This window comes from Microcaecilia unicolor, chromosome 3, assembly GCF_901765095.1.
Source record: "Microcaecilia unicolor chromosome 3, aMicUni1.1, whole genome shotgun sequence".
NCBI classification, from domain to species: Eukaryota; Metazoa; Chordata; class Amphibia; order Gymnophiona; family Siphonopidae; genus Microcaecilia; species Microcaecilia unicolor.
In genome coordinates this window covers 93,699,311-93,723,750 of record NC_044033.1, presented here as the reverse complement: position 1 = coordinate 93,723,750, position 24,440 = coordinate 93,699,311, and the positions used below count along the sequence as shown (strand labels likewise).

The window sequence follows — 24,440 nt, the reverse complement described above, 5'->3', positions numbered from 1 at the left end:
CGGTCAATTGTGACTCCCAAGTTGTTCTTCCTAATATGAATAGGCTTTTAAAAGCAAATTATAGGGTTGTACTGAATATTCATATTCAATTTGTTTTATGTCTGAGTAGTGCCCCGAATACATTTATTCGTATTCAAACGAATACGAATAATGCAGGGCTCTACTGTGCTAAATCCTACTGAAATAAACACTTGAGAGATGATATTCAGACTGCAGGAGGGAGCCCAGCTTACTCCTGCAGTCAGCGGTTAGGCTTGATGTTCAATGCCGGGCCGTTTCCAGTGACTGGCATTGAATATCCAGTTTATTTTTAGCGGGTTTAACATTAACCGGCTATATCGATATCCGAAGGTAACTCCTTAACTTTAAACTGGCTATTTAAGCGGCCTAATGTGGCTGCCTAGAATAGCCGGATATGGCTTGAATATCCAGGGATACCGGCTATATCGCGCTTACTGGGAATATTCAGCAGGGGATAACTGGCTGTCCCCCGCTGAATATCGCTGCACAGCCTGCTAACTGCCATTTAACTGGGGGGGGGGGGGGGGGGGGTGATCTCTGATTTCATGTTGCTTATTTTGTTTCGTTAAAGCTCAATGCCTGTTTCTTTTCAACCAAATCATATTTTTCATTATTCGTATTCAGCTGAATGGTAAAATATGCTATTCAGTACAGCTCTAATTACTAGTAGTGTTTCATTAGTTTTTATTTGTAGTATAATAGTCAGTTCCTGGTTGGTTTGAGGTTTTTTTTTTGTTGTTGTTTGTTTTACAGTTGATGTTTTAGGGACATATTTGCTAAGCATTTTCTTCATAGGCTTAAAATGAAATGAAAAACCTTCAAACGGCCCTAAATGAGCACAAGATACTTACAGTAAGATGGAAAAGTATGAAATTTGGGTTTCTACAAACAATATCCATGGAGGGTGACACTGAAAAGTCTAGAGATTTTATTTTCTGTTGATGAAACATTCCAGAAACATTATAAAACATTGTTTTATAATGTCTGTAGTTGGACCTCATGGCATGGGGTTCATTCTCTTTCCCTCTCACTTTCAATCCCACTTTGCAGCCTAGAATTTCTAAAATATCTCTGTAAATGGCACCCCCTCTTCTCTCATAGCACATTATGGGATATGCAGCCAATCAAAAGTTTCTTTCTCTAATATCAGTGTAGTATAACTATATGTGATGGACAAGGCCAGCCCAAGGCAAGATGCCGCCTGAGGCAGAGCTGACATGCTGCAGCCCTTCCCGGGAGTTTTACCTCGTCATGGTGATGTTCCAAACCCGGCAGTGGCAGCAATTCCCATACGCTGCCCTTCCACCGCCGTCACCCGCCTCTTCCCTTTACTGAGGCCACCTCTTTTCTTTACTGAGGCCACCTCTTTGAAGTAACTTCCTGTTTCGTCAGAGGCTCAGCAGCCGCAGTAAAGGGAAGAGGCGGGTGCTAGTGGCGGAAGGGCAGTGTATGGGAATCGCTGCTGCTGCTGAGTTTGAAAAGTCACCGTGACAAGGTAAAACTCTGTGAAGCTGCCCCGAGATGTCGCTCCTAATAGTTGGGCTGCCCCTGGCGATGGGGAGGCAGATGAGTAAAGCTCTTTCTCCAGTATGAAGAAATTCAGACCAAAATTATTATAAGGAGCTGGGACTGAAAATCTAAATCCCAAATTCTGTCCTTAATTTGTGTATTTGTCTGTAGGGGAGTGTTCAGTTGCAATGACAGGTTTTAATAATAAGATGCCAAGGAGTAAGTGTCAAATTCTGATGAGTTAGTAAATGACGACAGATAAAGACCTGTACGGTTCATCCAGTCTGCCCAACAAGTAAGGAAGAAGAAAGTAAGTTTTTAGGTCCATGCTAGTAAAGTGTGAGGTCCTAAGCCAGTGATTCCTAAACATGTCCCTGGAGCTCCCCTGCCAGTCAGGTTTCAGGACATCCACAATGAACATGCATGAGACCGATCCGCACACCAAGGAGGCGGTGTATGCAAATTGATCTCATGCATACTTACCGTGGACATCCCGAAAATCTGACTGGCTGGGCTTCTCCCAAGAAAAGTTTGGGAACCCCCTACTCTAAGCTTGTCTAGCTTATATGTAAATCCAGTCCTGAGTGGAGGAGAAGTGCAAAGATGCACTTGGCTTTGTTAGCCAGAAAACTACTTCCCCGGCTGAAACAGCCAATTTCCCACCACACAATGGGACAGCTGCTTCAGTGATTGAAGAGCCAGAAAAACAATTCTGCAAGGAACAAAATGCCCCCCCCCCCCCCCAAAGTACCACAGGAAGTGCATTCTCTCCCCAACAGATAAGTACATAAGTACATAAGTGACAGAGTGCAGATACTTTACTCAGTAAAGTACTTTACTTTACTCAGCAAGGGGTACTGGTAAGATGAGGTTAGACTGAAAAACAAAGCCACAGAATATCCACTGCAAATTTACATTGGAATTTTTATTTTTGTTACATTTGTACCCCGCGCTTTCCCACTCATGGCAAGCTCAATGCGGCTTACATGGGGCAATGGAGGATTAAGTGATTTGCCCAGAGTCACAAGGAGCTGCCTGTGCCTGAAGTGGGAATCAAACTCAGTTCCTCAGTTCACCAGGACCAAAGTCCACCACCCTAACCACTAGGCCGCTCCTCCACCCTATTTCTGTGCCAAGTTCCAGGATTTTAGCAAAGCCTGTAAGTGGGTCCAGAACAGAAAAAATATGAGAACTGTGGAACACTGGTGCAGAGATGTAGCTTGATAAATTGGAAGGCTTAGACATTTACTGCTAAACATTTTGGCACTTATGTAATAGTTATATTTTCAAATAACCTAATGCATCTACTATAATATTCAGTCTGGGTTTGTCCTCTTCCCCCCCCCCCCCCCCCCCCCCCCAGGATATGTGCAGGGGTGATCCACAGCTGAGGAAGGAAAGTCCAGTCAGAATTAAATGAGTTACCAATCCTGCATGACTCTCTTACCTTGGCCAGCTTTCAAAATTAAATCTGCTGCCATAGGATATACCCGCATCCTACTAGCAGCAGACCGTTAAAAGACTTTTGTATTTGTACAGAGAAAAAAAAGACAGCATATAACTGGTGATTATTATGGGGGCAGTTTTGAAAAATGTGTATTCATAGAAGACTGTCTACCCCTTTGAATACTGCCCCTGGGCCGCTGTGGGGAAAAGGTGGAGTGCTGGAAGCATGCACAGCAGTTTCATTTTGAAATCGCTACGTGTTCCCTCCCCATATCTATCTTGCATCAGCAACGGGCCCAGGGTGCTGAAACATCACGGCACTGGCCGCACAATGGATTTTGAAAGGGAAATTCTGGACAGAGTCCCCATTCCAAAATCCTTTTGCAGGCCCATGAATACTAAGTACCTGTAAGCTAAGCAGGAAGAGGGGGATAAATGGATTAAAAACTGCACCTCTGTGCACTGCTTTGGTTTCTAACAAATGTATATCAGGTATGCTGTATGTCAGCTTAGGTATGTGATCATAACACTGCACTATTACCTAAGTAAATAAATAAATCAATCTATAGGCCTAATCAGCTGTACAGTACTTGTCTGTGCCCAAAATGTTTAGTAATGTCATTACTAATAGGTTTGCTTCCTGGTTCAGATATCCACCAGACCTTGATGATGTCATGGTATTTCCATGTGGGATAGATTGGAGGGAAGGGGAATTCCCAAGCACAGATCTGATGCAGTCATATGCAAATGAACCTTAACATGTTTCCATTGCTACAGAATCTTGACATTTTGCAAACCGTCTGCAAATACAATTTCAGCACAGCAAATGGCAGCAAGGATGAACTGCAGTTCCATGTAGTTTTCCCATTTCCAAAATGAAACACTGTGCCTACCTTCCCTTCCAAGGATCCTTCTGTGCTTATCTAATACTTTCTCATGCCCCCCCCCCCCCTTTTTGTTCACTACCTTCACTGGGAGGTTGTTTCACCTTATCTATCAGCCTTTGTGTAAAGAAGTATTTGTAGTCCTGCATCTGTCCCCTTTTAACCTCGTATCAAGGATATAAAAGTTTTCTCTGTGACTTAATTGCCAGGGACAAAATCACTTGCTGTGTTCTCCCCCCCCTCCCTCCCCCACCCACCAATGATCATCTTTATGGCAGGTGTGCATTTATTCCCCAGAGAATGCACACTCTGACCCAACTCCTATGCAAATCAAACCGTCCCCCCAAGGTGCAGTCCTCCTCTCTACATCTCCCCATCCCTCCTCTGCACTTGGGCTCAGTGCTCATCTCTCTCCTTTCTTTTTACCTCTTCCTGTCCTCCTAGGCTCTAAGACCATTGGTGCTCCTCTCCGAAGGGGAAGATGTTCCCTAGTGCCACATCACGCCTCTTCTGCAGCTGCTGTGTTCCCTATGAAAACATTGTGCCACTTTCTGACAGCAGAGGGGGGAAGGGGGTGTTTTTCTGGTTCTCATCAGCAGAGAATATCAACTCACCTGAAATATGTATTTTTCATTCTCAGATCACCTTTTTGCATAGATGGACCAAATAAACCAGTTTCTATCCCTGTGCCCAGGTGCTCTAGTTGAAGTTGCTGTGTTGGGTAAAATATTGTTCAAGCTATGGCCCTATTAGCCCACCCCATTCCACTGCCTGTGTTTAGCATTGTGCTCTAGAACTTCCTTTCCTCTGGAAAATGCTTTTTGAGCATTATTAATACCTTTGAGGTGTTTGTATGTCTGTCCCCTGTCCCTCCTAGAGTCAATTGGAGTGGGGGGGGGGGGGTCTCTTAACTGCATCCCCCCCCCCCCCCCACACCGTACTTTAAGTTCTTCGTTCTTCACCAGCAGCAACTCATATCTGCTACTTTTGCCAGCCCCAAGCTTTCCATCTGACTTAGCTTCCTGATCCCTCGAACCACTGGTAAATATTTTTACCTACAAGGGAGAAAACCCATTTTCCTGATTAAGTAAGCTTTTACCTAGGTAAACAGCTTTTGGAAATTGCCCGTATTACATATATATGTACAAAACAGTATATTGTTTAAATGTATGATGTTCGTCTATACATTCTTACAGGGTTGCTCTGGGATTGGGTGAAGTTGATATAATCATGACTTGAATAATTATGAAAATCTGAAAGGGCTTAGGAGCATGAAAAGTAATGGGGGGTGGGGAGACACGAGGCTGAAAGTTTGTCTAGGGTGGTAAATAGCCCTTGTACTTATCTGAAATGAACAAAAGACAAATCTGACTGTCGACCTAATGTAAAGGCCGCAGGCTCTGTGGGGGACATTGAAAGTGCTGTACTTTGGCCCCCTAAACTGGTCTCATTTCCTCCTCCCTCCATAGAGGCTGACTGAATTTCAGTTTCAGATTCGGCACAGAAACAAGACTGAAATCCAGGTTCGGGTTTGAGCCGAAAATGCATTGGCATTTTCAGCTGAAACCAAAACTCTCTGCGCCACCCCCCCCCCCCCCCCCCCCCCCCCCCCCCCCGAGCTGCCTGTTCGACCACTCCTGACGAAAGAGAGTCTTCCCCAACAGTAAGCCCTCTTCGGGCTTACTTTAACAAGCCCTGGTGGTCTTTGTTCTCTTTGGGTGCAGGAAAGAACCCCACAACTTTTTCGGCTTTAGTTCTGGCCAAAACTGAGCTGCGGATTTTTCACCTCAGCTGGAACCAAAACTACCAGTAGGAGAAATAGAAGGTAGATTCAAGAGTGGAAGTGCAGTGTGTTCACTGTCCTCTGTGGTACGTGCTGCTTTCATGGCCAACTGTATTTCATGAGTGCCCCTCCCCCACACTCCTGCACTTGTGATGGTTGCTTTGTTGCTGCTGTTTAGTTGCCGCAAAAGAGAGATGGAGGCCAAGAAATGGGAACAGCAAATAGAGAGACAAATGGACACTAGAACAGGTTAGAAAGAAGTTAGAAAACAAGTGTTACTCATTGTTATGCATTTAAAATTTGTTGTGTGATTATTACTCACTGCTACACAAAATTCCTCTTGTATAGCAGTGAGTGTTGGGGAGTATTTAGTGTCAAATTTTTGTACAAGGAATCTATAATTTCTTTCTTTATACTACTTAAGTAATGTGTACCAATGTTCCTGGTGTGATATTCCCCCTTGCCATATAGAAGTGACTCCTCTGTAAAGAAATATTTTCTGAACAGCTGCCTAAGGCCCGCTTCTGACTTCCTGAAATCCTCATGTATTGCCCTGACCTGATTTCTAGCCAGGTCATTTATCTTCAAATGAACTAAGAAACCAGTCTTGCCTCTTATTTCTTGTGTGACAATCGTGAGAATGCTATAGATCCAGTAGCGCCAGTTCTAGGGTGGGTTACTCTTTGGGAAGGGTGCGAGCAAGGGACAGTCTCTTCCCCCCCCCCCCCCCCCCCCCCGACCATGGCCAGCCTAGACAGAGTGGGTGGGTTAGGTCAGCAAAGAGTCATGTGGCATTCCCAGTTAGTTTTGCACTTGGATCTTGGTAGTGCTTTTGGACACAGTCCCCCCTGATATTCATCTGGTGGCAGTCGGCGTTTTTGCTGTCTGCCACCGGCGTTAAACCCAGATATTCAATGCCGAGCTGTTTCCGGCAACCAGCATTGAATATCCGGTTTCATTTTTGATTGTGGCAACTTAACTGGTTAAGTTGATATTCAGCACTAACTGGTTAACTGCTTAGTGGTTAAAGATAGGCCTCTTATTTATGTGGACTATTTTAACCGCTAAACACAGCTGGTTTGACGCTGAGTATCCATGCCTTAACGGCTATGTTTTGATGAATATCTACGGTTAGGTGCTAAAACGCTATTTAACCAGTCAGGAGCTGTTCCTGGCCTGTTAAATGGTTTTGATTATCGGGCCCAGTGTCCCCAGTAACAGCCCTGCTCATTCTACCCTAAAGCTGGTCCTGATCCTAGTAGGCATTTGAACTTCTTAGTCTTGCCCCTTTGACTGAATCCCCTAGTAGGCAGTTCCTCCTTTCTTGGGATCTTTTTGCTGCTATTTTGTATTCCTTTTCAGTTGGCTTCCACATTCAGCGTTGCCTGTATTATAAAGGCTTGTAGCACCATGAAGGAATTTATTCTCAGATTCACATTATTTATCCTACTTAATCTCACCTTAATTCTTCTGCTCCATGTTTTGGAATCGGATTGGTAAATTCCACAGATGGGGGAGGGGTTGCCGTTTCTTTCTGGCCTATAGCAAATCAACATGATTGGTATGAATCTCTAGCTTTACAGAACTGGGAAGGGACTTGATATATGGCCGTTCTGTGGTTACAGTCAAAGTGGTGTACTTATTTTGTACCTGTATATATTTTGTACAGGTAACTTTCTCATAGTATGGGCCTATTCTGTCCCTTTCTCAACAGCAGCAAGAAAGCAACACTTACTTCCTGCATCTACCTCCTCCTCTTCTGATCTTTCATTTTAAAGACTGGGGGTAATTATAGAACAGGGTGCATGCTTTTCCTTTTTATTATTTTTTTCAGTTAATGTTTTGAAATATTACATATTTCTCACATAAACAAAGGAAAACGTAGAAACTAAACATTTCTTTTCACTGTGTCTTATCAATGGTTTACGAATTCCAGGATTAATTAACTTGCATATCACATATGAAGTATGCCCTTACTTATCCAAATGGTGCACGCTGTATCTTCTCTTTATTTGTCTGTACTTCAGATATTGACTGTATTGTAAGATGATTGTTGTACACTAATTATTATGTCTACTTAATCTCCGTTGTTAGCCACATTGAACTCGAGTATAACTTGGGGTAATGCGGGGTCTTAAACAATAGAGAATGACACGGGAGCAAAGTTTATCCCCATTCCTACGAGCTCTGTCCCCATCCTCGCCCCGTCAGCTCTGACTCCATCTGCGCAAGCCTCAAACATTTATATAGCACACCACCAGAGATATAGAAAGAGATGCATTTACTCCTGTACTGTGCAAAATATAAAAGGTCTTTCATCCTTCTTTGTTTATTTTTTACAGTGCTGCGTAACCCTAGTAGCGCTCTAGAAATGTTAAGTAGTAGTAGTAGTAGTCATCCACTGAAGAAGATACTCCTGCTTGCAATTATGGGTTTATAATGCACCTTTACTCCCTGAAGAAGGAGTTTCTGAAACAGGGTGCTCTGTTGTATTGATATGTTCCAGCGGGGAGATAAGATAAGTGGTTGCCTCTTGCTCACTTTGATTCTTTAATGATCCTTCCCATGAGGCTTATCTGTCTTTAGCAGTTGGATTATTACAAACTTAGTATATAAGTATATAAGTACATAAGTAATGCCATACTGGGAAAAGACCAAGGGTCCATCGAGCCCAGCATCCTGTCCACGACAGCGGCCAATCCAGGCCAAGGGCACCTGGCAAGCTTCCCAAACGTACACACATTCTATACATGTTATTCCTGGAATTGTGGATTTTTCCCAAGTCCATTTAGTAGGAGTTTATGGACTTGTCTTTTAGGAAACTGTCCAACCCCTTTTTAAACTCTGCTAAGCTAACCGCCTTCACTTTCTCCGGCAACGAATTCCAGAGTTTAATTATATGTTGGGTGAAGAAGAATTTTCTCCGATTTGTTTTAAATTTACTACACTGTAGTTTCATCGCATGCCCCCTAGTCCTAGTATTTTTGGAAAGCGTGAACAGATGCTTCACATCCACCTGTTCCACTCCACTCATTATTTTATATACCTCTATCATGTCTCCCCTCAGCCGTCGCTTCTCCAAGCTGAATAGCCCTAGCCTCCTTAATCTTTCTTCATAGGGAAGTCATCCCATCCCCGCTATCATTTTAGTCGCCCTTCGCTGCACCTTTTCCAATTCTACTATATCTTTCTTGAGATGCAGCGACCAGAATTGAACACAATACTCAAGGTGCGGTCGCACCATGGAGCGATACAACGGCATTATAACATCCTCACACCTGTTTTCCATACCTTTCCTAATAATACCCAACATTCTATTCGCTTTCCTAGTCGCAGCAGCACACTGAGCAGAAGGTTTCAGCGTATTATCGACGACGACACCTAGATCCCTTTCTTGGTCCGTAACTCCTAACGTGGAACCTTGCATGACGTAGCTAAAATTCGGGTTCTTTTTTCCCACATGCATCACCTTGCACTTGCTCACATTAAACGTCGTTTGCCATTTAGCCGCCCAGTCTCCCAGTCTCGTAAGGTCCTCTTGTAATTTTTCACAATCCTGTCGCGATTTAACAACTTTGAATAACTTTGTGTCATCAGCAAATTTAATTACCTCACTAGTTACTCCCATCTCTAAATTATTTATAAATATATTTAAAAAAAGTTGATTTAAGAGACTTGATTGTACATACCATCCCAAAGTTATATGCTAGAAGCATAAGGAAAAAGCACAAATAAATTTGTGTTTTCACATTACCAACTGAGGGGGAATGGTGATGTATAGAGCATTCATGTGAGTTGTGCTATACGACAAGGTTCATTGAAATTGGCTCTTTTCTGGGAGCAGCCTATTCTGAATTCTCCCTCTTCACAAATATTATTTATAAACTTTTAAGAAACTGTCTTAGGGGTCTAACAAGTCTCTGTTGTTCTATTTGGGGATTGTTTTTTTTAAATACATTTTTCAAAATATAAAGATGGCACATTCCGGGGATGGTGTTGGGGGAGTGCAACTAGGGAAACTGCTCTTGGCTTCTCACCAGAGAGAGTCCCAAGCCTGATGAAAGCTGAAGAAAGTGCAGCCTGATAGTGGGCTTTGGAGTCCCCTCCCAGATTTCTGCCCTGGGCGCCAGCCATGTTTTAACACTAGCTCTGGCAAAATGTACATTTCAAATTTGACATATTCTAATCACAAAATAGAAAATTAATTTATTTTTTCTACCTTTTATTGTCTGATCATTGTATTTTAAAAATCATGTTGGTTTCAGGCTCTGGTTTCTGCTTCCCTCTGTCTTCTCTTAACTCACTCACCAGGTTCTCCTGTCCGTTTGACATCTCTTCTCTCCCCATCCATCTTCCATTCTGTGTCCCTATCATCCCCCACATTCAGCATCTTCCTTCTGCATCCCTATACTTCCCTGTCCAGTATCTCTCCTGTGCTCATATCCCCAAATCCATCAGTACCTATCATATCTCCCCTCAGCCATCTCTTCTCCAAGCTGAAGAGCCCAAGCCTCTTTAGCCTTTCCTCATAGATAAGTTGTCCCACCCCCTTTATCATTTTCCTCACCATTCTCTGTAACCTTTTCTAATTTCACCATATCTTTTTGTTTTTTTTTTTAAGATGACCAAAATTGCACACAATATTCAAGGTGTGGTCACTATGAAATAATACAAAGGTGGCATAATTTGTTTTGTTCTCCATTCCTTTCCTAACAATTCCTGACATTCTATTTGCTCTTAGCCGCCGCTGCACACTGAGCAGAGGATTTCAACATATCAATGATGGCACCTAAATCCTTTTCCTGGGCGGTGACTCCTAATGTGCAACCTTGCATCATGTAGTTTGGGTTCCTCTTCCCTACATACATCACTTTGGACTTGCTCACATTAACCATCATCTGTCATTTGGATGCCCAGTCTCCCAGTCTCGTAAGGTCCTCTTGTAATTTTTCACAATCCTGTTGTGATTTAACAATTTTGAATAACTTTGTGTCATCAGCAGATTTAATTACCTCACTAGTTACTCCCATGTCTAGATCATTTATAAATAAGTTGAAAAGCAGCGGTCCCAACACAGACCCCTGGGGAACCCCACTATCTACCCTTCTCCATTGAGAATACTGACCATTTAACCCTACTCTGTTTTCTATTTTTTTTTAACCAGTTCTTAATCCACAATAGGACACTACCTCCTATCACATGATTTTCTAATTTCCTTGGGAGTTGTTCATGAGGTATTCTGTCAAATGCCTTCTGAAAATACAATATCAACTGGCTCCACCTTTATCTGTGTGTTTATTCATTCCTTCAAAGAAATGTAGTAGATTGGTGAGGCAAGATTTTCCTTGGCTAAAATCTGTGTTGGCTTTATCCCATTAATTCTTGTATATGCTCAGTAATTTTGTTCTTTATAATAGTTTCTATCATTGTGCCTCGCACTGATGTCAGGCTTGCTGGTCTATAATTTCCCTTTCAATTTCATCCCCAAATGTTTTGAAGAAGAGAGTTAAAGCACAGTTTGTATTTTCCCAGTATGGACTAAAATGTTACATTTCAGTTTTCAGATATTTTATATAAAATGTGTGTGAGTTAAAAAGTGCTTTTGTGTTTCAGTTATTATTAAACATCTTTAGTGTCCAATGTGCAGTAAGTAAGCTGTATGCACAATATTATTATTATTATTATAACCAGTGTAATTTCATACTGGTAACATTTCAGTGTCAATGCATCAATAGAAATCAAACAAAATAAAACATGGAAAAGAAAATAAGATGATACCTTTTTTATTGGACATAACTTATCATCTTATTTTCTTTTCCATGTTTTATTTTGTTTGATTTCTATTGATAACCTTAAGAGTGGACTAACACGGCTACCACACTCCTCTACTTAAGATGAAGTGTCAATGCAGAATTTTCCATCGGTAGCTCACTTAACAATGCTGAAAAGTTCTGTTAACTTAGTGGGTGCATTGAATAACTGCACAGCTCCATTTTATGTGGTCTCTGTTCCAGTTTTCAGAACCTGGGCATTCAGTGTGTAAAGAAGAAGGAAGTAAAGAATGCCATCCACTTTAGAATGTCAAGAAAAATTAACCCATACAGAGGTATGTTGTTCTTCTTGGATAGTGAAGTTCCAGTCTGCTGATGTTGGAGCAGTGTCCCGAAATTGGTTAGTGTTATGCATACCGTGATAGTAATGAACCTCACTCCTAAGCCAGGGTACATGGAGTATAATCTAAGGGCCTCTTACAAAGCTGTGCTAGCGATTCCTACATTGCAAATGAGAGAAAGCCCTTAGGAATTGAATGGGCTTCCTCTCGTTTACCATGCAGAAATCGCTAGCGCAGCTTTGCAAAAGAGGCCCTTAGTCTCTCAAACTTACTGATAATGCTCACTGACGTACTTGCATCATGCTCTGTAAAAAAAACTCTGTGGTCAACGTGTTTAGACTTTCACTTCATATTCACGTCATGCAACAGAAACATCCCAGTTTTTCATCCAAGAGTGTGTGAATCAGCTCGGCTACTGAGATTGGATGTAAGTGAGTTTTGGGTTTTTTTTTAAATTTTTATTTAAATATTTGGATCTAACTTGAACCTCTTCCAGAAGTTCAAGGCGAATTATATTCAGATATAGCAGATATTTTCCTGTCCCCTTAGGGCTTATTATCTTAAGTTTTGTACCTGAAACAGTGGAGGATTAAATGACTTGCCCAAGATGACAAAAAGCAGCAGTAGGATTTCAACCAGGCTTCCCTTGGTTTCAGCCCACTGCTCTAACCATGAGCCTGCTACTCCGTCCCTGTACATACACTCCCTCACATGCTTTAGTTACACCCACCATGCACTCTAAACACACCTCTGCCAACCCCCCCCCCCCCCCCAACTGTCCTCCTACAGATCTGAGTTGATTGACCAAATGGCAGTGGTTAGCATGTGTATTACTTTATTCAGCTATTCAGTCCTGAAAAACAGGAAGTGAATCTTGTGTAAATGAAAGTCCCTTTTGACTAAGTGCTTTCTGTGTAGTGGCTACTTTCTCACTCACACTTTTTTTTTGTTAATCATGAAACACTGAAGACAAATCTCAAAGGTTTCACATTCAGAAGTGTAGTGTTATAGTCTTAAGTCAGTCTTAACAAACTGAGCCAGTCCAGGTTTTACTCCATACCTTATACTGACATGTAGTTAACATGTTCTCTGAGAAAACTAGGCAGACAGTTGTCAAAAGCTTTTATGTGTTTAAAATACATGTTTACCCATGCTCTTCCCCCTTACTGCAGGTGCAAGTGGGTGGGGTTAGGTTGGGGAAGCGAAAGCACATGTGGTGACCGTATTTTCACATTTCTGTGTGCACTCTGTCTTGATTTCAGTGCAAGCGCAAGGTATGTAGATGCTTTCTACCTGTGTTGTCCCTTTGAAATAAAGCCGGCAATCACATGGGTGCCTTTTTAACCCATTAGACTACAAGCCTTCTAGGGAAACCATTTTTATAAAGCGTTTTTCACATATAAAACATGTTTTACACATAGAAAATGGCTCTTCTCAAACTGCTCAGCTGAATACCCACATGTATGCATTCCCAGGGATTGTAAAGTGAGTGGAGCCAGGGGAGATGTGATGTATGCACCTGTTTTAGGATGCATGGAGCACATGCGTATGTTTACATCTTCAGAGCAGATGTAAATTTGTACAAGAGGATGTGTGCACTATTACAGATAGAGATAGATCTGACACCCTTTCATATAAAGGGACATTGCACATAAACACCCTGTTATAAAATTACCACCTATAAGTACAAATCCATAGCTGTTGTAGGGAATAATAACTAGAATAGGCTGTTGGTATAGTGCTACCAGACACAACAGAGTTCAATGTAATAAACTGCACAAGGCTTAGTGCCAGGGCCAGCTCAAGGGATTTTGGTGCCCTGAGCCAACACTTGCTTTTGTTCTTCCATGTTGGGGTCAGCCTTACGGTATGAACTATGCTTATAATCAGGGCTCATACTGCAAGAATGGTCCGTAGAAGGTACCCATGTTTTCTGATCATTTTATTTTTCCATTTGGGTTGGTCTTGGTCTCTCTTTACCATTTTGTTCTTGTTGGTTCTCTAAGTCCTTTTCTAGGATATCATTTTCACTTTGTGTTCCCAGTCTTCTTCCCTTCCAGCCCTATATCTATCCCTGACGTTGATCCTTCTGTTTTCTTTTTTTTCTCCATTTTTCTCATCTGCCTTTCTCTACCTATAACTAGATTATATTCCTCCTCTTCACCCTCCAGTCTCCCCACCCCCATATCTACCAACCAGGTTTCCATTCCCAAGTCTTACTTCCCTAGTCTTCCATTCCCCATCTCTTATTCCTTCCTCCTATTTCCCTCATCCACCTTGTATACTTATCCCCCTCCTTTGCCTCTTATCCTCTTACCACTCCCAGCTCCTTTTCTGCCACTCATCTCCTCTCCACCTCCAGTCCCCCCTCTCTCCTATCCAGATTCCCATTCCCCTTTTTACCTCCTCATTTGGTACCCCCCTTCAAAAACTTGTCCCCCTTCCTTTCTTTCCCACCCTTTCTGTAGATACCCCTCCTTTTTAACTGCCTCCCAAACTCTCCAGGTCCTTCAAACTATCTCCCCTCCTCATCTTTGAATGCTTAATATCATAGCTTTACTTACACCCCTCACCTAATCAGCTAGTCCCTGTAGTCCTCCTAATCCCAAATCCTCACTCAAAATCCCACCTGAGTCCTGACTTAGTCGCTGCCTAACATTGGCTGGGTAAACTGTACAACTGGGCAGAAGACAAGAAGTTGACGTTCCAAGTCTGAGTCCCTGTTCCTCTGCATTCTTTTGTCCTCAGCGTCTGCCCTCTTCCCGCTTCAACTTTCCTAACCATCAGTTGCCCTGATTTTACTCCATACCTATTTATCTCCTTCCCTAGCATCTTTCCTCTGCATATATCCTTGCTTCTCTCTCCTCACAGCATCTGTCCTCCTCTCCATTCTCCCAGCATCAGCCTTCGGCTCCTACCTGTTCCAGAATCTTGATTGTGGACACAGCAGCAGGAGCATGTTTCTTCACGCTTTCCACTGTGCTGTTCCTCTGCTGCTGGTGGCCATGTGTCCAGTTTCAGATGCAAGAAGAGGCACTTCTGTTTTCTCATGATGGGAAATCTTGCGTAAGGGGCTTTCCTATTCGTTTATTTTATTTTATTATCTTGATATACTGCCTTTTGAATTAGCCTCAAGTAGGTTTACAACACAATAAATCAGCAAAATAACAAATAACCATATGTTAATTCTGCTAGACCAGTCCAGACCAATGGATTGAGTCCCTGTACCAGCAGTTGGAGGTAGCGAGAGTGAAATTTTCCAGTGCCATCAGACATAACTGCTGATGCGGCCTGGAATTCTCCAGTTTCTCTGTCCAGCAGATGGTGCAGGTTGGTCTCCTGATTTTAAATCTCATGGCAATGCGGTGGAATTCTAAGTGCACCTGTTTTGTCCGTTGAAGAAAGGAATGTAGCTTAGAGGAATTGATGCACTGGTCCAGCTGTGGCTTTAGTGGGACCTACTTTGTGTTTCCCTCTTGGCCTCTGATAGGAGGATAACCAGTCTTCTTTTCCTTGTACTTCTGATTGCCCCAGACAGACCACATCATCCTTGCTATGCAAACTTTATTCCACTGCTAATGGGCCCTCCATTGCCATTCTCAAGGGTTCTGGACCTGCTGGCTCAAGGCCCAGTGGTCTTGGAAGACCTAGATCCTATCTGGTTTACAGCATAACACTTGAAAGGAGGCATCTGAGAAACAGGGGCTACTTTCCCTCTGTCTAATTCACTCTGCTCAAGGCCTGATGTTAGGGTAACTCCTTGTTCTATGTCAGAGTCTGGCAAGTTTTCAAGCACTGGGGCACAGAGCATAGCTTCTCGCCTAGGTGGGTCCATGTCCCAAAACTTCTAGACCCCTTACAGAGAGGGCTGGAATACTGTCTGACTCTCGGTTCCTTGAAAGTGCAGGCGGTGGTCGTCTCATGCTTCAGAGGTAAAGTTCAGGGGTCCTCCTTGGTGGCACAACCTAACATTGTGTACTTTGTGAACGGGGTAAAACAGATTAAGCTTCCACTCCACTTCCACTCCCACTCCAGCCTAATCCTACCTCAGTGGGATTTTAATTTGGTCTTGAATGTCATGGCAGGTTCCATCTTTGTGACTCATTAAGGGTGCCTCACTGAAGGATCTGACTTTGAAGAAAGTTTGCTTGGTTGCTATCTGCTAAGCCAGGAAGGTCTCAGAATTTCAGGCCTTGTTTTGCAGAGACACATTTCTGTCCTTTTCAAGAGACAAAGTACTGCAGTGTATAGTGCCCTCCTTTATGCTGAAGGTAGTTCACCATTTCAGGTTGTGGTACTTTTGCCTTTTTGGAACTGGGTCAGTCGGAACCTTCACAGACGCTCCACAAGCTAGACATCTACAGAGTTTAGCTTTGATATTCAGAGGTGACAGATTTGTTCCATCTGTCAGACAGGCTCTTTGTGCTGTTTCAGGGTCTGCATAAGGCATTAGTAGCACAGCGTAAAAGCCACCATTGAGGCGGCTTACATCCTTCACAGAAAGAAGGCTCAAGGGGGCCTAAAGGCAGCCTCTGGAGCAGAGAGTTGCACGGGGAAAGAAATCCAACCTGTCCCTGCCAGTCCCCATTCATCCCCGCGGGGAATCAAACCCATCCCCACAAGAATTTAACCTGTTCTCACCCAGTCCCGCAAGAATTTAATGGTACGTAAAAAAAAACATTGCTGTCGGCTCTCTCAGTCTCTCTCTGGGTTTGAGCCACAGCACTACAGGCAAGGAAGAAATGGAAGTTGGAACACTCTGGTGCGCACATGCAAGACTTCTCTGATTCACTGGCACTGTGTGCTAAGAGATCGCCACATTTTTTTATTTTTTATTTTTGTTACATTTGTAACCCGCGCTTTCCCACTCATGGCAGGCTCAGTGCGATGGGCAATGGAGGGTTAAGTGACTTGCCCAGAGTCACAAGGAGCTGCCTGTGCTGGGAATCGAACTCAGTTCCTCAGTTCCCCAGGACCAAAGTCCACCACCCTAACCACTAGGCCGCTCCTCCACTGCCACATGGCAGTAGGTCAGGTGACATCTGATGCTCGTGCCTATGTCGGAGCTGAGGTCTGCGCATCAGCCCGGGAGCAGAGAGGATTAATAGTAACAATCATTATCAATTCATTATTAAATCAACAATGAATGTGATATTATATACTTGATTATGGTCTTTCTGTGGCTTTTCTGGGACATAGACCATAGAAGTCCACCTGGCCCTATCTTTATGTTCCAGCTGCTGGAGTTGCCCTCGAAGCCCACTTCAGCCTATTCATTTTCTCATTTACAGGACACAGACCGTAAAAGTCTGTCCAGCACTGTCCTCATGTTCCAGCCACAAAAGTTGCTGTCTAAACCCTTTCCAGCCCATCCTAAACCAGATTGCCATATATGAGACACCTTAGTAAAAGACCTTAGAATTATATATGGCACTTAAATTTAAGGATACTAAATTTTCCTTAAATTTTAAAGTTCTCAATTTTGCGCTAAAACATCACTCTTATTAAAGAAGTTTGCACTTCCTGTGTTTGACATACCTGAGCACTTAATTTTCAACTTTCGTAGAATGTTGAGCAGATGATTCCTGCAGTTTCTTTATCTGAATTGATTTATCTCCCACTGCTGACAGCACACCAGTGCAAAGCTTGTATAGGGACTCAGTGGCTGACCAAAGTGAATCTAAATTGACCTCCACAGATTACACTAATGGGGGAATTTTCATTTGCCTTCCCCACCCCCAGAACCCTGCGGCATTTTCTGGAGCAAGTGTCTAAACTATCCCCGCTAAAGCTGGAACTCCTTCCATTAGAGAAATAGATGCCATCCCTCCTAGAAGTGCTGCTGGCAACATTCAAAGTTCCACTGCTGTCTGTGCCTCTGGTGTTAAGCTCCCCTGGGAAACAGGAGTTTGGGCTGGGCCTATCAAGCTAAGTGATGCCTAGCTCCCTAGTTCAGGGTTCTTCTTCTCGCCCTCAGCAGCAGGCATGCCCAAGAGGGGCTTCGGCTGTGCAAAGGTCTGAATCTGTCTATCAAAGCCAAGGAACAGGAAGTGGGCAAGAAGGGAGCCTTCACCTTCTCTTTACGTTTAAGGAAATGTTGAAAGAGGAAACGGAGAGAGATGCACAGCACTGTTGTTACACTGCTATCTGTTCCCCTCCCTTAGTTCAGTATCTCTACCTCCATCTGCTGGTAGGGGGTTTCAAGGAACGAAAATATAACAGGTGTGAATAAGTTCAACATGCACCTCACTTTCTTTAATACTGAATACAGTGGGCTCTCTTCTTTTTCTTTTGACCTGGGTTGACAGGAGGAGAACATAGAATCTGTCAGTCTGTCTACTACAGGTAGAACTGGATGACAGGAAGAGGACCATCTGCAGGGTATGGTGGGTGAAAGAAGAATTGGCAAACTGAACACTGATTTTAAGCACTATGCTGCTAAGTTTAGGCATCTCAATTTTAAGGCACCTAAACTTAAATTTGGGTACCTACGTTCTACTGAATATAGATGCCCAATTTCAGTTCTTAAATTGGGATTCATAAATTTGAATACTCAGTGCTTTTTGAATATCGGGCTGTTTATCTAGAATCTTTTATTCACACTCCAATTTTCTCTGCTAAAGATCTGTAATTACATGGGGATGGATAGCAGGATTTTATATAAATTTGCTTGTTTTCAGCTATATGTTTGATTATAAATTCAATCATTCATCAGGACCCTCAATTGACAGAACATTTAGTACAGAAATGAGAGTTTAAAAATAGAGCAAAGGAATTGCATTTGCTTGCTTCCTGTGACACTAACACACATTTTGAAAAAGACCAAATTGTTTTCACCAGATATGGAGGGATTCGTGTGATGCACTGTTGCACTGAGGCGTGATCTCTGTCTGAGAAAGTACTTTATTCAGTTAAGACCAATCAAGCTCCGTTCACTGCAGCATTAATATATGCGGTTAAGGCTGATTTTGTGTACAGATCTTGAGTCACACACAAGGGGATGATCAGAAGCAAACGCCGGTGCTAGAGGCTGTTAGTGCCATACTAGCGCCGGCGTTTGCTACTGCCCCATAATCAGAGCCCCATGAAACAACGCGCTTGAGGGCTCTGAACGCAACTAGCATGCAAATGCATGCTAAACAGCTAAACATATTCATCCCCAATGATCAGCGGCCAGCTCGTGAAAGATTGGGTCGCTGACCGCAGCAAACCCTACACCAGCTCCAAGCTGGCGTTAGGTTTTGCAGATCATTGGGAAGAAATGGTGAGCCCTTTCCAGCATACATTTGCATGCTGGTAGGCCACCATTCCCCCAAACGGCAAACCTGCCAGCGACAGGGGGCTGGAGGTCCGGTGGACCTCCAGTCCCTCCGATGATCCCCCCCCCCCCCCGAGGTTCAGGGAGGGCTGGAGATCTGGTGGGTCTCTAGGCCCCCCTAATTCCCCTCAACAAACAGTCCCAGCCTTATATGGTGTATAGCCCCGCCCAGCGCATTCCAAGATACACTGGGCAGGGCTGGGTGCCGCCATTTTGTGGCGTCGCAGGAAGAGGAGGGAGGCAGGCTACCCTCCCTCCTCCAACCCACCAGGTAGGGGGGTAGGGGGGACTGGACCACCAGGGACCCTTTGCTGGGGGACTAGGGGGGCTAGAGACCCACCGGATTTCCAGCCCTCCCTGAACCTGGGGGGGATTGTCGGGGGGGGACCGGCGGTCCAACGGACCTCTGGCCCCCCTGTCGCTGGGGGGGGATTGGTTGGTTGCCCACTAGGCCACCAAGAATTGATTGTTGAGGGGAATTGAGGGGGGGTCGTCAGGGGACCGGAGGTCCGCCGGACCTCCAGCCCCTGTTGCTCAGGGCAGGGGTAGTTGGGGCCTGGTGGTCCCATGGACCTCCAGCCCCTGTGTTTGACAAGTTTGGGCTTTTGACAGCCCAGACCTGTCAAACAAGTGCGGGAGGATTGTGCTAAGCGCATTCTCAGGCACAATTCTCCCACACTTCTACCCCATGATCAGAGATAATTGCATGCTTAAATTTGCATGCAATTATCTTTGATCATTGCTGCAGTAAAGCCCTGCGCTGTTCCAGCGCTATTTTTGAGCGCTGTTTGGAACAGCGCAGGGTTTTTGATCATCTGCTTGTGAATGAAAATTTCCTCCATCCTGTTTCAGTAAGTTTTAACTGAAATCAAAGTAAGTTATGAATTGATAATTTTGACATGAGCTTTTGTGTTAGACCCAAATGAAACCCATGCCTTTGCTTTTCTTGGTATATTTTACATTTAATGTTTTGCCCAGTGTGCATAATGAACCATGCCACTTATGTGTGAATGACACATCCCACTGATTGCTAGGGTGGAGGAAATGACTGTGATACAAGCATTCATAGTTTAGTGTTTTGACCTTATCTTTGTATGGTGAGCACCATACACCTGCTTGAAGTATATTTCACGTTTTAATCTTGATATTACCAGTTTTAAAGAAACCATAAACTTTGTAGGTGGGGCTGGGGGATGTGTTAACTTCAGGAACAATTAGTGGGCTGTAGGAGAAAACCACTCTGTTAAAGGTTAGCAATTAAATGTGTGTGTGTCTGTATACTTAGCCATGAAAGAAGCACCTGTACGAAAGGTGCTGTCTTGGGGGGGGGGGGGGGTGGCAATTAACATTTGTAATACATAGTTTCTTTACCTTGACTTTCTCCCTCAAGTTGCCCCCCCCCCCAAAAAAAAAAAAAAAAATTCCAGATAGCTCAAAAGATACTTGGCCTGAGGATGGAAAGAGTGCTCCAAGATCATCCTTGGTTCCTTATTTTTTACGGAGGCAGATATTATTTGTCTTCTATCCTTTCCTGGTTATACGTGTAGCTCTTCCATAGTATACTCACTGCCACTATGGTTTCATAAATTTGTATCTTCTAAGCTTAAGAAATTTGCACTGAACAGCAACGGGTATCATATTCAGCCACCAAAGAGGACAATGATCAAAACTGCACACTTTAGTTCATAGCCACTAGTTAATTTTAATATGTGTAGTTTGCAGCAACAGTCAAAGTTTAAAAAAAAAAAAAAAGGCCAGCACAGGCTTCTTTTTGCTATGATTGTTGCCCCCTGAAAAATTAACGCACAGAATGGGAACTGCTTATCCTGCATATAACTTTTCCATTGGAAAATATATACGAAGCTTTGATGATCCAAATCTACATGCCTATGTACGAGCTCCTTCCCTGGCACCACCTCTTTACTCAGCAGGTAGAAGCATTGTTGAACAATGCACTTAGCGTGTGCTAAAAATAAGCATATATTCTTGTGGGCATCTCTAGCCTTTAGCAAGCACTGAAAGCACTAGTGTGCCTTTGAAAAATAACCCCTTAACTTTTATTCACTGACAGATTTGAAAATAAAGCCACAGCACCTGCAGTTAAAATGCTGTTGTATTCACAGAAAGGGCTTAATTGTCCTTCAAAATTTATTGCAGCCCTGTGTACACATATGGAACTATATAAGTTAAATATTCACCCCCCCCCCCCCCCCAATATTCAAAACAGCACCTGGCCAGTTAAATGGTACTTAGGGTCCCTTTTACCAAGCTGCAGTAAAAGGGGCCCTGTGGTAGCATCGGCATATGAATTTCCCGTTCACCAAGGCCCCCTTTAACCACAATGGGTAAAAGAATTTTCTTTCTTTTTTTAAATTTTTTTAAAAGGAAATGGCCATAGGGCAAGTGGTTCACTTACCGCATGGACATTTTCTGGGGAAGCTCTTACCTATTTAGGAGGTGGTAAGTGCTTCTGCACTGACCCAGTGGTAACCAGTAGTTTGCGGGGCTGTTCTTACTGCCGGGTAAACCCCCTAGTGCTAAAATATTTTTTTCATCGCCAGAAATGGCGCACGTTGGGGGCTGGCGCATGGCAAGGTACTGCCGCTATGAAGAAGGGGCCCTTAGCCAGCTGTCTGCGAATTTTCAGCATAACGTGGCCAGCCATGACCCACTGAAAATTTGCGGTTAGCAGCTAGACGGTTATATAGCATGATATAACCGGCTATCTGCCAATTTCCAGCGTGAGTTTGGTGGCCATGTTTGACATGTTCATACCTGGTATATCTTTGGTTGGTTTGAACTTGACTGGCAAGCTCCGAATATCGGCTTGGCCGGTTAAATTCAAACTGGCCAAAAATAAACCAGATGTTCAATGCTGGTCACCGAAAATGGCCTGGCATTGAACATCTGGCATCACCAAAGACCGCGGAAGTTTGCATATATACATATATAATTTTTTTCTGTCCCTGGTGAGCCCAGAAACTGATTTTTTTTTTTTAACCTGGGGCAATGGAGGGTTAAGTGAAGAGGGCACATGCTGGATGGAAGGGGGAGATGAAAAAAGGCAGATGCTGATGGAAGATGGAAAAAAGAGGGCAGATGCTGGATGGGGGTGAAAGAGGCTAGAGTTGGTGAGATACTAGGGGAATAAGAGGAAGTGAAATAGGAGAGCTGGGATGAGGGAAAGAGGTGGCAAGCTCTAGGTAGACACAGTAAAAAGAGGAATTTTGGGACTAGATAGTAAGAAAGAGAGAATTATTTTTGGACAGAGGCAGAAAATAAATTGAAGAAAGCTGAAAGGAGGAGAGAAAAATGGCAAATGGACAGGAAATCCTGGCAAGAAAGCAGAGACTGGGACCAACACAATTGAAAAAAAGTAAATGGCCTGACCAGAAAGATAGAAAAAACAATGTTATTTTCAGGTTGATATAGTGGCCTTTTTATCAAGCGGCGGTAGGGCTACCGAATGGGTAGTACACAGCACAACAGTACTACTGCCAGGCATGCCCAGGCACCCAGTGGTAGTTTTGTTTTTGCTGCACTCCGTTTCCCACGCCAGAAAATAATTTTTTATTTTCTAGTGTGGGGAGCGGGGAATAGGCATGCCCAGCAGTAATCGGGCAGCTCTGCGTGCTGCCCAGTTACCACCGGATTAGCGCACGAGCCCTTAATGCCTACTAAATAGGAGGCAGTAAGGGCTCAATGACTGTGTGCCAACATTTATATTAGCGCATGGCCATTAATGACCTCCATTTTAAAAATAGCCTTTTTCCCCACCATGGTAAAAAGTGACCTGACGCACAACAATCCCATTCATCCACACTACCACAGGCCATTTGTTTTACTGCAGCTTGGTAAAAGGGCCCCTTTTTGTGGTAGTTGTGTTAATAAATACTAATAAATAAAAATAAGAAGTGGAAATAAGGTGTAACTTTTTATTGGATTAATTTTAATACCTTTTCTGTCCTGAGGAGAGTTTTTGGCCTTTGAAAGCTAATTGAAAAATATATTTAGTCCAATAAAATTGTATCATATTTTCTATTTTTTTTTGTTTGTAATGTAATTTTAAAAAACCTGATATATCTGCTATCTTTATATTTTGCACAGTACAGGGGAACATGCATCACAGTTTCTTTTCTCTGGTGTTGCACTGTATGCAGAATCTGGCTTCTTGGGGGTTCAGTTTAATTTTTATTTTTAGTTCATGGTTATTTATTAAGAATAGCTATAAACTACAGGTGAACAAGTAGGGAAAGCATGCAGAGTATGGCTCCTTGCGATGTTTGTGTGTCTGTGCATGTCTGTTTATGTATCTGTAAGAAGTGCTCACGAGATAATAGAAATTTTTCGCTCATGTCAACTCAGTCCTTTGCTCGCAAAGAAAACGTTTTGCTTACATCAACTCAGTCCTTAGAGGGAACATTGAAGCCAAGTAGCAAAGCTATTTCAAGGTTACTATCCTATCCAAAAGCTTTCTGGAATAAGAAAGTTAGTTTACACCTAAAAGTCAAATAAGACATGAGCTTGGAAACTATCTTTGGCGATGTATTCCAAAACAGAGGACCGTTTCTGGAAGCAGTATCTCATACACAGCTGAGTTAGTCTATTGTAAAGAAAGCATGACCCACAACCTTTGTGCATGTCTTTTTTTTAGATGGATCACATGGAAAGAAGCCGTCTTGTAAAGAGATGCTCGGAAAATGGGATAAAAATTGATGATCCCTGTTAGATCAAGTAGTGAGTTAGGTTGTTTTGCTCAGCTAGTTATATAAAGTATGATAGCAGGCAGGAGAAAACAAACAAGCAAAATGAACTTTTAATTCATAGTCTCACTTCTTTTCCAGTCCCTGAAGAACAGCTGTCTACCCTCGAAGATTATGATCTGAATGTGGTGAGACTGTGTTTTCAAGTGTTTCTCCCTGATGAGCATGGTAACTTCACCCTTGCTCTTCCTCCTGTCGTCTCCAACCCAATTTACGATAATAGTAAGTAGTTTAATATCTTATTTCACTTTTTAGCCACAATCAGGTTTCCTGATCTGCTTCTTAGAATGACAGCTCAGGTCACTTCCACAGCTGGTAGAAGCTGTCCACAGTATTTTCTTGCATCATGCATTGCCAGCTTGGGGTTTATAGCAGAAATGTATAAGGTGTTCTCCATTAGCAGAGAGACACATTTCTCAAACATGCCAGGTCCTGCTTTGCGTCTTCCTAGTTTTGTGCTTTTTAAAATTTTTATTTATGCATTGTAGTCACATTAGCCATGTGTATGTCGTCCATTTCTTTCTGCTGACTCTGTTCACCAAATATGACTAGCTCAAGTGTATACATCATGAGTGGAAGCAAAGATAATGTGCTGAGTAATAGT

The 24,440-nt window shown here is 43.1% G+C and overlaps 1 protein-coding gene across 1 annotated transcript in view; it reads left to right on the top strand.

The window, feature by feature from the left end:
* REL (REL proto-oncogene, NF-kB subunit) overlaps nt 1-24,440 on the top strand; it is an 85,970-nt gene that overhangs the window by 30,481 nt on the left and 31,049 nt on the right. Inside the window, exons 5-6 of the mRNA XM_030196188.1 lie at nt 11,658-11,749; nt 23,918-24,058. Of these exons, the coding sequence (XP_030052048.1) occupies nt 11,658-11,749; nt 23,918-24,058 (233 nt within the window). The remainder of the gene's footprint in view (nt 1-11,657; nt 11,750-23,917; nt 24,059-24,440) is intronic.